At 43.2% G+C, this 17115-nt stretch overlaps 1 protein-coding gene across 5 annotated transcripts in view; it reads left to right on the plus strand.

The window, feature by feature from the left end:
• ARHGEF4 (Rho guanine nucleotide exchange factor 4) overlaps nucleotides 1–17115 on the plus strand; it is a 293183-nt gene that overhangs the window by 83046 nt on the left and 193022 nt on the right. For all 5 annotated transcript variants that reach the window (XM_045479326.1, XM_045479328.1, XM_045479327.1 and 2 more), the window contains exon 2: nucleotides 6264–9974. In XM_045479326.1, the coding sequence (XP_045335282.1) occupies nucleotides 6264–9974 (3711 nt within the window). The remainder of the gene's footprint in view (nucleotides 1–6263; nucleotides 9975–17115) is intronic.

Here is a 17115-nt window from a genome sequence, read left to right on the forward strand (position 1 = left end):
GGAATACTACTTGGCAGTGAAAAAGAATGAAATCATGCCATTTGCAGCAATGTGGATAGAACTGGAAGGTATTATGCTGAGTGAAATAAGTCAGAGAAGGACAGGTGTCATATGTTTTCACTCATGTGCATCTTGAGAAACTTGATAGAAGACTATGGGAGAAGGAAAGGGAGAAAAAAAATAGTTACAAACAGAGAGAGAGGGAGGCAAACCACAAGAGACTATTAAATACAGAGAACAAACTGAGGGTGGATGGGAGGGAGGAGAGGGGAAAGTGGGTGATGGGCATTGAGGAGGACACTTGTTGGGTTGAGCACTGGGTGTTATATGTAAGCCAATTTGACAATAAAGTATGTTCATGAAAAATAATAAATAAGTAAAACAAAAAAATAAAATAGCCATCCATTGCAGTGGTGATCCTGTGTAATTCTGTGTCCCTCAAATACTTACTTTGTGTTTACTCTGTACCAAGCCCTGTGCTAGATGCTACAGGAGATAACAGGTATGTGACATAATTTATGTCCTCAAGGTATTTGTGACCAAGCTAACTGTGAAAAGAACTGATAGAATAGGGTGTTTATTTTCCACACTTGACATGGAAAAATCAAGATAACCTAGAGTGGTAGGAGAATATTTAGAATTTTTAGAGAGCTCTGATATCCTTCCTTCATCTTCCCCAAATCCAGTAGGGTAAGCACAATCGGCCACGTGGCAGTCATTGACAGAGATGTGGACTCAGGCAAGTGAGAAAAACAGGCCTGTAACCCAGACTCTTTACTGCACTGAAAAGACCATGACCTTTCTCTGGAAAACATCATAGTTCTGTGTAACACAGTGCTTGGGCTTCATGCTAGTGTTACTACACATGCCCACTGTTAGACAACCATGGAAAACTCTCATGTGGGCTAACACCAAGGAGTCAGCAGGACTGTGTTCCCTTCTGAAGGCTCTAGGGGAGAATCCTTTACTTGCTGTCTCCAGCTTCTGAAGGCCACCCGCATTCCTTGGCTTGAGGCCCTCCCCTGAATCACTCTGTTTCTGCTCCCATTATCACACATCCTTCTCTGACTCTCTTGCCTCCATTTTTCCCTTAAAAGGATTCTTGTGATTACATCAGGTCCACCCAGATAATTCAGCATAATCTTCTCAAGATATTTAACATAACCATATCTTCAAAATCCCTTTTGCTGTAAAAGGTAACACTGACAGATTTCAGGGATTAGGACATGGGGATTTTTGGGGGAGAGGGATATTATTCTATCTATCATACTCTAGAAAAAATGATAGGAAAAAGTCTTTGCGACCTTAGGTTGTAAAGAGTCTTTAAAATTCAACACACAAAAATCAATGAATTGGACTTCATCAAAATTAAAAGTTTTCACTCTGTAAATAAAGAATAATTGTTAATAAAATGAAAAGGCAAGGCACAGGCTGGAAGAAACTTTGTGACCTATCTCTATCTCAAGCAGAAGACTTATATCTGGGATCTATAAAGAAGTCTTACAACTCAGTAATAAGACTACAACCCAAGTTTTTTTAATGGGCAAAAAATTTGAACTGATATGAAACCAGAGAAGATGTATAGATGGAAAAATGTGTATGAAAAGATGCTCAACATCATATGTCATTAGGAAAATGCAAATTAAGAACACAATGTCAAAAAAAAAAAAAAAGAACACAATAAGATACCACTTCAAACCCACTAGGATGGCTGAAATGAACAAAGCTGACTGTCCCAGATGTGGGTGGGGGTGTGGAGCACCTCGCCCCCATATATTGCCAGGGGAGTGTAAAAGGGGGTGGAAAGGAAAGCAGTTTGCTGTTTCTTAAGAAATTAAAAATGGAGCCCTTCCATATGATCCAGGCATTCCATTCCTCCATATTTAACTCAAGAGAAATGCAAGCACACATCCATACAAAGACGTACAAAAATGTTCACTACAGCTTTACTTGGAAAGCCAAAAACTGGGAGCAACTCAATGTCCATCAGCAGATGGATGGATAAACCAACTGTGCCACCTCTATACAATGAAATGCCACTCATTATCAACACATGCAGCATAGTGACTCTCAAAATAATTGTGCTGAGTGGACAAAGCCAGACAAAAAATATACACTGTGTGATTCCATTTCCATGGAATTCTAGAAAATTCAAAGTAATCTATAGCAGCAGAAAACAGATAAAGATCACCGGGGGGTGGAGGAGAGTGGCCAGGGAGAGTTGAGAGGGGGATGATGAGAAGGAACAAAAAAGCATTAGTTCACTTTTGGAAGCAAGAGAAAGGTTCATTATCTTGCCTGTGGTCATGGCTTCCCGGATGAATGTAAAAACTTCAATTGTACACTTGCAATATGTACAGTTTATTTTATGTCAACTATACCTCAGTAAATTTGTAAAAAATTAAAGTAAAAAAAAAAAGTGAGCGAGAGAGGAAACCAGAGCTTTGGGTTTCGCAATGCAGAGGTCTTTAGGGGCCTCTGCCAGAGTGATTTCTGTGAGTGAGCAGACAGACAGCCAGGCCACGATGAGCAAAGTGATGGGAACTTTTCTGATTCTAGAATTATTGCAGATTGTATATTTCCCCAAATGCTCACTGCAAAAAAAAAAGACATAAAACAAAGCATAACATTCCTTTAAATATATGCTGTTAAGCAAACCATTGCAGAGTTCACACAATAAAGGGAAATCCCTAGGGAAAAAAGGGGGAGGTCAAAAATAATAAAATATGGTGGTAAAAAGAAACCCAAACATACGAGTGGTCACAATAGATGCTCACTGGTTAAACTCTCTGGTTAAAAGTGACTGAAACATTGGGCTTCAAAACCCCAGCTCTATGTTGTTTATGAAAAATACACCTACGGGACATAAATTGAAATCTGAAATAAAAGAATGGGAAAGCATATATGAGGCAAATACCCAAAGGAAAGCTATTGTAGGTCTACTAACATTAGAGAAGATCACATTGAAAGTAAAAACCTTTATAAGGGATGAAGAAGGTTACTATGTAATAATAAAAAGAGCCACTCACTGGGAAGATGTACAATTATAAACTTTTTCATGCACCTACTAACATAGTGCTGAAATATGTAAATCAAAAGATGATAGAGTTAAAAAATAAATTGATAAATGTATCACTACAGTCAGTAATTTTAACGCACTTCTCTTAATAGCATATAAAAAACTGGTCATATTACTGAGGATTTAACAAGGATTTAACAATTCACAAACTTGAGCTAATGAGCACCTGTTAAACCCTGCATGAACCTGTTAGAGAATACACATTCTCTTCGAATATCCGTGGAACATTTGTGAAATAAAGCCTTAATATGTATTAGGCCATAAAGCCACTTTCAACTAATTTCAAAGAATCAATATCATACAGACCACACTCTCTGATTATAATATAATTAAACAGAATTCAGAAACAAAAAGATAACTAAAACATACATCTAAATAAATCATGGGTCAAAGAGCAAATCATAAAGGCAGCTAGAAAAAAAAAAATACAGGAGGAAGTTCAAACATCTTACCCTAGTGTTTGAAGCTGCATATAGTTACAAAAACAAGACAATTAAGAGTGCCAAGACTGTGACAAAAGAAAGAGAGCTTTTCTGCTTAAAAGCATTAAAATTTGACCACCACTCACCCCCCCCCAAAAAAACTTCAAAAAGAATATTTTTGCCTCTAGCTTTAACCCGCAGGCCATCCTTTAGGATAACCCTGGAATTATATGGATCGGTGTTGAGAAATTATTTGAGGATTACTTACGAATCAAGTCAGAAGAAAATATTTTTTCTTCATAAGATTTAGAACCCAATATTCAACCAAATCAAATGCTTTTTTTAAAAAACATACTCTCCATATTTCAGCATTTGTACACTTTAAGGAAAATTAAATCTGCTATTCCAGTGCTCTTCCAGAGACTATGCCAATCTTGTGATCTGGAAAAGTTATATTTTTTTCCCAAAGTCTTTTATTTTTGTTGAGACATAGTGAGATCTCTTGCCAAAATGACCTGGAACTCCAAGAACGGCTTGGCCCTCAGCAACACCCAGCCAGGGAGTCTGGTTTCTTGGTAGCAGCCCATCCCCTCCTGGCCTGTTCTGGGAGGATATGCTGGGCAGAGGTGGGGACAGGAATGAGACCTCTGGTATTTTAGGGTACTCATTGTGCAGGTCTTCAGTCATTTGGAACTTGGGACTTTGAGATTCTCTGGGCCACTATGTGGCCCACTATGAGTATGTCAGGTGATGCATGTAAGTATGCCACTGTAAGTCTGTAAGGTGATGTCAGGCTATGACAGTGCTGAACGAACGGCCCACATGCTCCACGGTCAGAAGGTCAGTCCCAGCTTAATGACACGGTTGGCCAGATGAGGGAATGGAGGTGTTCCCAACGCAGCATTTACTGAGCAAGAGAACACTGCAGGCCTGTAGCTGGCCTTCCCTCTTCACTTGTTCCCAAAACAGGCCTCTGTGCTTGCCAAGGCATGTTCACATCCCCGTCTTGCTTATCCTCCCCGGGCCATGGGAGGTGCCTCGCACCTGGCACGCCCCTGCTGGGGACCCTGGGATCCCTAGCTTCTTAACCCTTCTCTCCCCTGGACCACACAGCAACCACAGGGTCCTCCTTTCCAAATGGTTTGATTTTTAATGTTTCCTCTCCTATTTCCCACTCCTTCCTACTTTGCAACAAATTTGAAACTATAGTATCGTGTTATTCCTGATATTCTGAATCTATCTTGTGCCTTAAAAGCCTCACACAGCACATGCTTTGGTGTTCACCTGTTTTTCTCTTCTCAGTTTTGGAGAATTAAAAGCAATTTTACTTTGGGAAATCTCTTAAGACAAGTCCTGAGAAACCATGCTTAGGGAGGGCTGGTTGAGTGAATGGCTTCTGTACAAAACTTGTGTGGAGGCACCTTAGCTACAAGTGGAGCCAAGTGTCTGCCCCACTCCTGGTCCAGGGAGTCTGGGGAGTTTGGTAATTGAACGTTTGGTACAGCATTATCACCAAGTTCAAGGCACTATCTGTATAATACATGCTACAACCACAACCTACGGATGAAGCTCTAAAATACTATGCTGAAAGAAAGAAGCCAGACCCTGAAGAGTACATACGGCATATTCTGGTCATCTGAGAAACTCCAGAAAAGACAGATCTAGTCTGTGAAACAGAAAGTAGGTCACTGGGGCATGGGGGGAAGGGTGTGGGGAATGACTAGGAGGAGGGAGGGGGCTTTTTTGAGAAATAGAAATAGATTTTTATCATGGTGGTAGTTACATGGGTGTCTACATTTGTCAAAATGCATAAATCCATCCACTTTAAATGAATACATATAAATTTATAGCTCAAACAAGTTGATTAAGAAATGTGTAATGACATGGGGGGCCTGGGTGGCTCAGTCAGTTGGGTGTCCGACTTCAGCTCAGGTCATGATCTTGTGGTCCATGAGTTCGAGCCCCGCGTCAGGCTCTGTGCTGACAGCTCAGAGCCTGGAGCCTGCTTCCAATTCTGTGTCTCCCTCTCTCCCTCTGGCCTTCCTCCGCCCACGCTCTGTCTCACTCTCTCTCTCAAAAATAAATAAACATTTTTAAAAAAGAAATGTATAACAACAAAAGGAAAATTTGCAAATATTTGCACAGTTCTCTTTTTTCCTTCCTGTTCTCAAAGCTGTTGGGCATTATAATGTCAAAAAAATATGTTTGAAATTCAATAATTCTTATATGTGTGTATATATATACATATATATGTATGTATATATATATATATATATATATATATATTTTTTTTTTTTTTTACTCCAGTAAACCTAACTCAGAAAATACTTCTAAATATAAGGCTCTTGACTTTAATCCAGCTGATTATGTAAGAACAAACAACACAAAGCAAACTTTTATTAATTTGTTATTTCCTGCTGAGAACATTAGACAGAGAGATGCTTTTTGCTGTGACTCACACGACGTATTTATACTTACTTAAACTGCACGTGTTTATTTGGCCTATTCTGACTTTTAATAGCGTTACATTAACTACGCGCCACATTTTCTCCCTGCCATTTGGGTTTGGCTTCATCACTTGTTTTCTGTGCTAATAAAAGGTAGCTATTCGTATTCATATTTACCTATCTTTTCTGAGGGGCACATGGGTGACTAATGAGATGTTTCTGAACCTTCCTCCTTCTGACAAAGGCTGGTGCATTGTAAACGTGTGCAAATATCCTGAGGCCTCATCTCTGACTCCTCTCCTCTTGCCCTTCCAGCCTCCAGAGCCAGGTGCACACCCACCCGGTGAAGACAAGATTGAAGATAAGCAGTTCCCCACTTCACCTGCAGAACCAGAGCAACAGGGATGGAGTCAAGAAACAGACCATGATGATTTTGAGACATTGTCCCACCAGAGCGAAAGTCAATCAGACACAAAAACCGACTCCTTTGAAAGTGCTTCCGACACAGAGTCCCTGGCTGGTGGCTTCACAGGGGGAACCTGCCTTCCTCTAAGTGGTACCTCTGTGGACAGAGAAGGACACTGGGGATGCCCTGACATCCTAGCAACCAGAGCTCCTCAGGAGCAGCATTCAACTTATGTCCCTGAGCTTGACTCAAAAGAGGAACTAGATTTGTCCCCTGGCTTCAAGGAAGAGTCTTATGAAACTGGGTTCCAAACCTTTGCTGCAGTTGCTGGAGAAGAGAAGACAGAACACTTCCAGGACAACATTGTGGCCAGCCTGGAGCAAGAGTCTTTTCTGGCAGGGTCTCCTCACCACACAGAGGGCTGCTCACAGGGCACCACAGGCAGTTACAGTCTCCAGCCAGCAAAGGCAACTGCACAAGTCCTCGGGGGGTTCTCTATTTCTTCCCTTCAGAAATCCAGGTCTGAGAGTTGTCTGGACATCCCAGTGGTCTGGCCCTTCCTTCTCTGGTGCTGTGAACTGGGCCAGAGCTGGCCACATATCCACAGCAGGGCCAGGGGACCAGGGCTACCTTTCAAAGGCCCTGAGCACAGCACAGGCCCTGTGGGAGCCAGAACAAAAAAGGGAAGTACTCTAGGCCCTGAAGAGTACACAGACTTGCTCTGCTTCCAGCCCTGCTCTGATGCCCCTTGCCAGCTTCCTTTAGGGACATCTTGCCTCCTACATGCCAAGCTTCACCACAGTGCCCCCGAAAATATTAATGACGAGGACAGAACATCCACAGAGCACTGCTGTCAGCACATGAGGACACTGACTAGGGCCCATTCCATAGCAGTGTTTCCCTTAAGATACCCTGAGAATCCTCCAGGGCAGAATTTTGTGAAGTTTGGGACTCATTTGAAGGAAGGGACTGAAGCAGAACGAGACCCAAGAACACAAAACCCTCTCCACCCTGTCTTCACCCGACTATCTCCTTTACTTCCTGCTTCCCAGAGGAGGGCCCCTTATTTGCAGGATCAGTATAAACCCAGTGCTCTTAGCTGGAAAAGGGCCTTTCAGGACACACCCTGTGAACATCTCTGGCTGGAAAACCAGTTGGGACAGGATTCTAGATCCTGTCCGGTCTCTTCATGCCTTACTGCGGACTCTGTGAGCTTTAGCACAGAGGAAGTGCCAGTGCCCACAGAGTGCAAGTCGGAACATAGCCCAGAAAACCTACAAGAGGAAGCCCAAGGCACTGGCCCTGCACCAAATGATGCTGATGGGAGTGACAGACAAAAGCACCTTCAGGACATTTCTGTTGAGGCAGGAAACCAAACCAGTAATTACGGATCAAAGTACATTCTCAGTGAGAAAAGAAAGCAACCTGTTAGGGCCAAGTTCCCACATTGTTCCAGCAATAGCGGGACACAGGTGTGGAACAGAGACTGGATGGGTTGCTGCAAAGTGAGTGATTGTTCAGATACTCCAGAGACCACCCTGAAATCAAGTGCAACAGGCACCTCAAAGGAGCTGGAAGATGTGATGGTTCTAGACCCCCAAGGCACCAAAAGTGCCTTGCCGGAATTTTCAGAAACCAGAGCAGCCCCTGTGTCTCCTTGCAGTGGTGGGGATGAGTGCCACCAGGGGCTGGCGGGTGGTGCCCGGCCCTCTCCTGAGGGCCTGAAGCTAGAGCCCAAGGTGGAAACATCTAGGGGCAGGTGCACACTCATCATTGTAGCTGTTGAGCAGAAAGGTCTGCAGGCCACCAGGAGGAAAACAGGTCCTCTTCCAGAAACACTGTCCGAATTTCTGGAGGAAAAACCAGGATCTCCCTGCGGTGCTGGGACGACCTCCTGGGAGTCTCCCAGGGCTGGGAAACCACAAACTTGCGGCAGTGAGTGTGAGCTGCCGGAGGTCAGCAGACTGGCAGACGACGATGGGACTCTTCAGCAGGGGGCCCACGACGCAGAGCTTGCGATAGTTCTGGTCCCTGAAGCTGCCTCGGAAGAGAGGCCCCGGGACAAAGACACTTGTTCCCAGGAGCCTGCCCAGGCCCGGCTGAGCAGGGGTGAGGCTGCCGAAGAGAAACCGCCTGGGGCAAGGTGGATCCCCGGTTTTGGGACACACAGGGCACAGGCTGCTGGGCCTCCCGCTCCCGGGCCTGAAGATGCTTACGGGGCCCAGGGCCTTCACCCTGAGACAGGGAGCCGGGCCGGCGGGGCGGAGGCGGCGCAGACGAGTTCGGTAGCCCCAGCCTCTGCCTGCGCCCACGCGCCCCCGCCTACGCCGCCGCCGCCGCCGCCGCAGGGCCCGCCGCTCCGCCCCTGCAAGGCCTTGCAGGAGCCCGGGAAGCGCCGGACGGTTCCCAGAGTGACCTCCCTCAGGAAAGGCAGGTCCGCCTCCGACAGCCCAGGAGTGGAGCCCGGCGCGCAGGGACCCGGGCGTCTGCAGCCCACTCGCCCCGCTCCACCCGGTGCCTCCGCCCCGACCGCGGGTTCTTCAGGCCTTGAGGAACTGCGTGCAGACGGTCGGGGCCCTGCGGCCTGTTGGCCGCACCAAGTGGGCGCGGGCGCAACTCTGAAGACCATTCTCCGGGGCGCAGGTGGGGAAGCTGTAGGGCTAAGGAAAGGGGACCATGTGGCAACACCAGAGGACCTGGGCAGCAGGACACCGTCCTCAGAAAGGGCTGATGCCAAGAGACTCAAAACTCCAGAGAAAAGGCTCAGGGCAAGGCTGGCCTTAGCTCATAAGACCTTTGCAAATTTTTTTGAGTCAAAGGTTTTAGAAAAAGAGAACACTGATGAATGTTGTCCAGGTGCCCTCAAGGGCCGGAAGGAGAAGAGCAGGCCGCGCCAGAGTTCCTGGCGTGCATTTCTGAAAAACAAAGATGTAGAAGCCCCCAAAAGGCCCGCGGTAGTGAGTCTGGTTCCAGGACCGGAAATCTTGAATCTCCTCAGACCCTCTCCCCCAGGGACCAATAGTCACTGTCAGGAGCAGGCAGAAGACAAGGAAAGCTGTGTGTTTGGAGATCACTGGCCACCCCCACATGCTCCCACACCTTTGTCGTCCAGCAATTTGGTCTCTCCAGATAACAGGAGAAAAAGTGAACCAACCATCAAATGCACAAGCCCCCAGGAAAGTGGTAGGTACCTAACTTCAGGTATCTTTCCTGAGAAGTCCTGGCTGATGTCACCCACCGGCCCTTGTGCCCAGCAGACTGGGATCAGCCACACCCTTCCATCCAGCTCTGCCTGTTGCTTGGCATATGGGAGCCAAGGCATGCCCAGCAAACCCATGAGTCCCAAGCCCCGAAACCCCAGGCCTGGTGCTCATCGGGCAGATTTCCACTACCCTGGCAGGAGCAGTGCTGTCTCCATGGTTTCGCTTGGAAGCTACATGGATGTGGATAACAGCTCAGAGGCTTCTGAAAGGCCCAGGACCCCCAAGGCCCCAGCAAGCCTCCTACTTTCTCTGCAAACACTAGACCAGGATGACCAGAAGGAAGAGAGCAGGAAAAGAGGCTGGCATCACCATGGCCTGAGCACAGCACCCTCACTCAGGGACCTTCCTGGGACTGAGGTGAGTTGCCTGTGATTCGCACCAACCTTTAAATGCAAGAAGCTACATGGTAAATGTTCCGAAGTGAGGGGAGAGGTGAAGCAAGAAAGCCAGTCTGCCTTCTGTGGGGAGGGCACCACTCACACTCCCAGATGGCCCAACCCTAATCAACACAGTGTGTGACCAATTTCTGGAAGTAAACTAAGTAAATAGTAATCTAACAAATAAGAACTGGCATTTAGCTATAATTTTGTGTTTCTGGTTTTTTGTTTTTGTTTTTGTTTTTGTTTTCCTTGATAAATCCAGCTGTTTAAATTCCTTTTTCTTCCAACTACCTATTGATAGTCTTTGCCCATCAGGTGTTCGATGCAGGCTTTTTTTGTGTCTGCCTTCATCCTTCCCCACTGTGAAATTTTTAAAAAAGAAATTTCCCTATGTTGTCTTCTAGTATTTTTAATATGTTTATTTTTAAAATTTAGCTATAATACAATTGAATATGTTTCAGTATAAAGAGATAGTTGGTGCTTCTGAATTTCCACAGGTGCTCAATAAATGTTAGTTCCTATCCCTCTTTGCCTTTCAAATCTTACCGGAGGAGAGGGAAGGCCTAGTGCGCTTGCATATCAGAACACGTAGGAAGACAAGAGAGTACACAGGAATGGGAAGGGGAGAAGACCTTTGAAGTCTGCTCTCTGGATGAGTCCTGAGCAATCACGGAACTTGAAACTCAACGTGGATATATGAAGGCTCCCTCTTGTGGCTGCTTCTGGGAGAGCAGGCAGTGATGGTTGGAGTAATTAACAAGAAATTCAGTCCGCATTCCCGTTTCTGCCTTCCACAGTGAGTGCATTTAAGGAGCAAGATTTTTTATTCCAATACCATAAGACAACCATTCTTAATATTTGTTAAACTTTCTTCCAGCTTCTTTTCTATAAATAAGTTTTATATATTTAACATGGTTGTGATAATGCCATCTAGAGGCCTTAGCTTTCTATGATTTTGCATCCTACAGTTTGTTTACTGAAAGCTCTTTTAAGGGAGAAATTCAGAAGTCATACAGAAAGACACAATGCACAAATGTATACATAATATATTGTCATAAAGCAAAAGCTGAGTAACCTTCACCCACCAGGAAACACATTACCAGCCCCCAGCCCTTCCTGCTCAGCATGTCCTTCTCTCCGGCCCTAACCACTGCCAACTTTTATGGTGTTCACTTCCTTGCCTTTTGTTATAATTTTACTACTTAACTTTACACCCCTGAACAACATAGTTTATTTTTGCCTGTTTTTGAACTTTATGTAAATAAAACCTTATGAATTCCTTTAAACCTATCCATTCTATTGTCTGCTTTCTTTAGCTGTAATTATGTTAAGACTCATCCTTAACGCTGCGTATCTAGTGTTCTTTCATTGTCATTGTTATACAGAATTACTTTGAATTAGCACATGACCCTGTGTTTGTTAGCTACTTCAGGGCTTTCTCCAGTTTGGCGTATCATGATTAGGGCTTCTTGGATTGTTCATGCCTAGGTGCGTACTGCACAGGCACATGCATTTCTGCCTGGTGCATTATGAGGAGTGGGATAGCTGGGTCATTGGGCGGTGCAGATCGTCAGCTTTATTAGATACTGTCAAATATTTTTCCAAAGTGATTATGCCAATTTATACTCCTTCCTTTAAGAGTTTCTTTTGCTCCATATTCTCATCAGCATTTGTTTGGTATTGTCAGTCTTGCTAATGTTAGCCATTCTGCTAGGTGGGTAGAAATATCTTGTTGTGGTCTTAACTTTGCATTTCCTTTATGTCTAAAGAGGCTGAGCATTGTTTATATGCTTTCTGACAATTTGGATATCCTGTTTGAGGACATGTCTGACCTAATCTCTTGCCCATTTGTCTTTGAGGTTGCCTTTTTCTTACTAATGGTGTATATTCTGGATATAAGCCCATTGTTGATTAAATGTGCCACAAATATAATTTCCCACTCCATGGCTTATCTTTTTCCTCAGTAATGGTATCTTTTGATGAATAGAAGTTCTTAATTTTAATTTTTTCAAGTATATCCATATTTTCTCTATCCCAAAGTCATGAATAGAATCCCCTAAATCACTTTTATGAAAAATTTCCTGGTCTTTTTTTTTTTTTTGTATATGTCTGTGAGATGCCTAAAACAGGCTTTTGTGTTCTGTTGGTCGGCTTGTCCACCCTTGTGCCCATTCAGTGTCTCATCACCGTAGTAGCCGTATAGGAAGTACTGCTGCCAGCTGATCAGATCCTCCCACCTGGTTCTTCTTCAGTATGATGAACACTTACTGAGTGCCAACCACCTACCAAGCCATATTCTAGGTGCTGTGGATACAATGTGGAAAAATATATAAAGATCTCTGTCCTCAAAAGAGGGGCAGGCATGATGGGAGTAAATAAATAATTGAGCAAATAAGATTATTTCATATATTGAAGAGACTGTAAAAAAATGAAAATGTAATTAAGATATTCACAAGGTTAATGGGATAGAGAGGGGCTGTGAGGCTGGGCCTCCCTTACCTTGCAGGTTTGGAGTCTAACAGTTGAGCCAAGACTTGGGTCATGAGGAACCAGAAAAGGGGGCCTTTCAGGCCAAGCCCAACATTTCAGTGATGTGGAAGATTTCCCTTGCCTACACACTGCCATATAATTTAGCCCTCTATAATGTCACCTCACACCTGAGAAACCACAGCATGTTTGTGTGTCTATATGATGGAAAACAGGAGGAGGCAGTCTTCGGGTGTGAAGGTGCCCTTTACTCATAGAGATTTCTTCCCCCCACCTTTTTTTTCCTGAGACAGCTTTTCTTTTTTTAACTTTTTATTTAAATTTTAGTTAGTTGGGGAGCCTGGGTGGCTCAGTTGGTTAAGCATGTGACTTCGGCTCAGATCTTATAGCTCTAGAGTTCAAGCCCCATGTTGGGCTCTGTGCTGACAGCTCAGAGCCTGCAGCCTGCTTCGGATTCTGTCTCCCTCTCTCTCCACCCCTCCCCCATTCATGCACTGCCTCTCTCTCTCTCTCTCTCTCAAATATAAATTAATGTTAATTTTTTTTAATAAATTTTAGTTAACATACAGTGCAATATTGGTTTCAGGAGTAGAATTCAGTGATTCATCACTTACATACAACACCCACCGCTCATCTTAAGTGCCCTCCTTAGTACACATCATCCATCTAGCCCATCCCCCACCCACCTCCTATGGGAAGGAAGAAAAAAAGGGGCAGAGAGGGAGATTTGTTCCCTTTTTAATCCAGGTTTAGCGGCAAAGAATGTATGGTTCTAGGGAAAGCAAGCTCAGCATCTTATCTATAATCTTATTTGTATACACAAGGGTTTGCACCCGTGGCTAAGGGAGCTTAGGAAGAAGACCAAGACCAAGAGGGAGCAAGATGAGAAAGAACTGTGGATGTATCAGAAAAATGGGGAAAAGCTAGAAGTTTTGAACACCTGTGCATGTATGATTCCCACTCTGTTACCTCCTAACCCTGAACCTTGCTGTAAGACCTCTGTTTTTGTATCTGCAAGGGTTGCATGAGGGGATCTCTTAGGCCTCTGCTAGATATTCATAAATATCAACTTTATGAATGGATGGTGGATAGTTTTCCTGACCTTCCCTCCATAGTCTTCTCTGATTTTGACAGCAAGGATCCAAGGTACTGCTTCTACTTAGATATTTTTAAATGGAGTCTGGGAGAGGGAACATTGTGAACATTTTCTAACCTTTCTGATGGGAATATAAAACAGTACAATTACTCTGGAAATAAAGGTTTGGCAATTTCTAATGAAACAAAACCTGGGTTTACCATACAACCCCACAATTTCCCCCTTGTACATTTATCTCAGGGAAACAAAACTTAGTTTACACATGAACCTACAAATAAATGTTCACAGCAGCTTTATAGCCCCCAAACTGGAAACAACCTAGATGTTTTTCTGTAGGTAAATGGTTAGTTAACACATGGTTTGGTTTTTTTAATGTTTATTTATTTTTGAGAGAGAGAGAGAGAGAGAGAAGACAGAACATGAGTGGGGGAGGCAGAGAGAGAGGGAGACACAGAATCCTGAGCTGGCTCCAGGCTCTCAGCTGTCAGCACAGAGCCATGGTTAACAAACTGTGGTACATCCCTAAAATATGAACACATGTAGCAACTTTGACACATGTAACAACTTTGATGGATTTCAAGGGAATTATACTGAGTGAAAAGAAAAGCCAATAACAAAAGGTTGTGGACTACAGGAGTCCATTTATACAACATTCTTACAATGAAAAATGTATAGAGATGAAGAACATATTAGTTGTTGCCAGAGGTTGGGGGGAGAGTGGTGGGTGAGATTATAAAAAGCAGCAAAAGGATCCTGAAGTGCTGACTCTGTTCCATGTCTTGGCTGTGGTGGTAGGTGCCTGAACCTACGTAAGTGATAAAACTGCACAGAACTACATATACACACACATGCGCACACACATGCACCCCACACACAGAAATAACTGCAAGGAAAACTAGGTAATCTGAGTAAGATCTGTGGCTTGTGTCAATATCCTGGTTGAATATTGTAATATTCTATAAGATGTTACCATTATGAGAATCTGAGTACAAAGTACAGGGGATCTCTCTACTTCTTATGTCTGCATGTATCTACAATTATATCAAAATTAAAAGTTTAATTAGAGAAAAGCACATTTATGTCATTAGTTTAATGACCGCATGCTATTCAACTGTATATACTCATTACAATTCTGAATCAATTCTCTGTTGATTTAAACATTTAGGTAGTTTACCATTTTTTAACCCATAAATAACGCTACATTGAACATCTTTGCAGATAAGTTACTCAGAATATATTATTCTCTCTTTTTTATCCCATTTTTAAAAATTATCAAAATTATGCATGCACATGGTTATAAAATCACAAAGTACTTAGATAATGCTTCTCAAACCTTAAAGTGCATGTAAGTCACCAGGGCTCCATTAGGGCGCAGGTGCTGATTCAGGTGTTTGGGTGAGCCCTGAGGTTTCCATTCTGACAAGTGTCCAGGTGCTGTGACAGCTGGCCCTCCCCCTCACTGGAGGTAGTGAAAGGTCAGAAGACTTCTTTGAAAATGACAGCCACCTGGCCCATCCTTCCCCTGCCCAGAGACAACCAAGTTAGACAACCAAGTTGGTAATTTCAAACTGCCATGTTGATTTATTATTTTAAAATATTATCTATTAACTTCCAGTTATGATAGTCATGAAGATTCCACATCTTGCATTCCATCCCCCCTCCATTCTCATCTTCCTATACCTTCTTTCCCAACATACATTTAAGTCCATAACAAGTGATTATATCATTATGGATATGAAGATATTCTTCAATGTAAAGCGAAGCAGTGGACTACAGTGACATTTCTTATGTGTTTTTTTCTATAGTTAATAATTATTGCATTTTTCATATGTGTGGTTTTCTATAAATCTATCCTTAAATTTAACTATGAGATCACTTATAAACTATTTTCTAAATATTCCAACACATCAGCATTCTATCAAGTCTCTACTTTCTCCTCGAGACCTTCCTTCCAGAACTTTCTGACCTCCTGCCGTAAGTTGGACTAGTTGTTCCCAAGATACAGCTTTTTCCTCTGGTTTCCTGTTTCTTGGATCCTGAGCCTTCCTTTAGTCCTTTATTGTGTTCAAGAACATCCCTCATTAGCCTCCTAAGAATTTTAGGGTTCTCTCTTTTATCCCTAGTGTAATGAAATTTCTTAGCAATTGTTCTGGATGTGAGTCTCTTTTTATTCATTGTGCTAAACATTCAGTGTACTCTTTAAACCTGGAGACTCTTAACCTTCAGTACTGGGAAAATATATATAAGATTTATTTGATAATTTTGTTCTCTCCTTTTCACCCTGGGACTCCTGTTAGAGGTTGCAACTCCTTTACAAGGCTTTAATATTCTTAACATTTCTGTGAATGGTATCTCTACATCTTTGTTTTATTTTGGGGGGGTAGAGGAGAGATTTTCTCAGATATATTTCCAACCCTCCTATTGAATATTTTCATTGTCCTCTAAATTTTATTTTGTAATAAAAGTGACTTTTTTCTGGTTGTATGAATAATACCTGCTCATTATAAAGAACTCCAACAATATATAAAAATAGAACATAAAAATTCTCTGTAATCCTCCCACTTTGTTGTAATCAGCCCAATATTTTGGTGACCATCATTTTATTCTTCAATTTATGCAAACACACTCAAAGTCACATACACAATTTGTTACAAAACAGGGTATCACTCTTGCTGTTGTGGTTTTTTTCGAGAAAGAGGGCGCAAGGGAGCAAGAGAGAGAGGGTGGGTGGGGGAAAGTGGGGCTTACCTGGGGTTCATGTTGACTTGAAGTGGGGCACAAGTTCACCAGAAGAGGTTCACGAGCTCACCAGAAGCAGGGCTTGAGCTCACCAGATATGGGGACTTGAACTCATGAACTGTGAGAGCATGACCTGAGCCAAAATCAGATGCTTAATGACTGAGCCACCCAGGCACCCACACTCTTGCTGTTTTTAATCATAGAGATGTTACCACTGTCCTTCCAACCTCCTCAGCGTCACCTCATTGTGGTCCCCCATTAGCCCATGCCTCCAACCTAGTGACTGACATTCTATATTTTCTCCATACTCTTTTTTTTAATGTTTATTTTATTTTTGAGAGAGAGAGAGTATGAGCGGACAAGGGGCAGAGAGAGAGGCGGACAGAGGGTCCTGAAGTGGGCTGTGCACTGACAGCTTTGGTGCTGACAGCAGCGAGCCCAACGCAGGGCTTGAACTCACAAACCGGAAGATCCTGACTTGAGCTGAAGTCAGACACTCAACCTACTGAGCCACCCAGGTGCCCTTATGTCTCCATACTCTTATAATCATATATAAATACATACTTGTACATGTGCATTCACACCTATATAAACACCCTTTCCTGTATCTTATCCTTAACAACATTCATGGAAATGTTCCCAAGTTACTTGTAATTATAAGTAATGGGGCTGCATAATATTCCATGCTGTAAGGGTCTCAAAATTTGCTCCTCATTTCACCCATAGATAGCTACACACTTTTCCAGTTTCATTTAGTAAACACCATTTTATATATATAACTTTATAGATTAGTACA

This window comes from Leopardus geoffroyi, chromosome C1, assembly GCF_018350155.1.
Source record: "Leopardus geoffroyi isolate Oge1 chromosome C1, O.geoffroyi_Oge1_pat1.0, whole genome shotgun sequence".
NCBI classification, from domain to species: Eukaryota; Metazoa; Chordata; class Mammalia; order Carnivora; family Felidae; genus Leopardus; species Leopardus geoffroyi.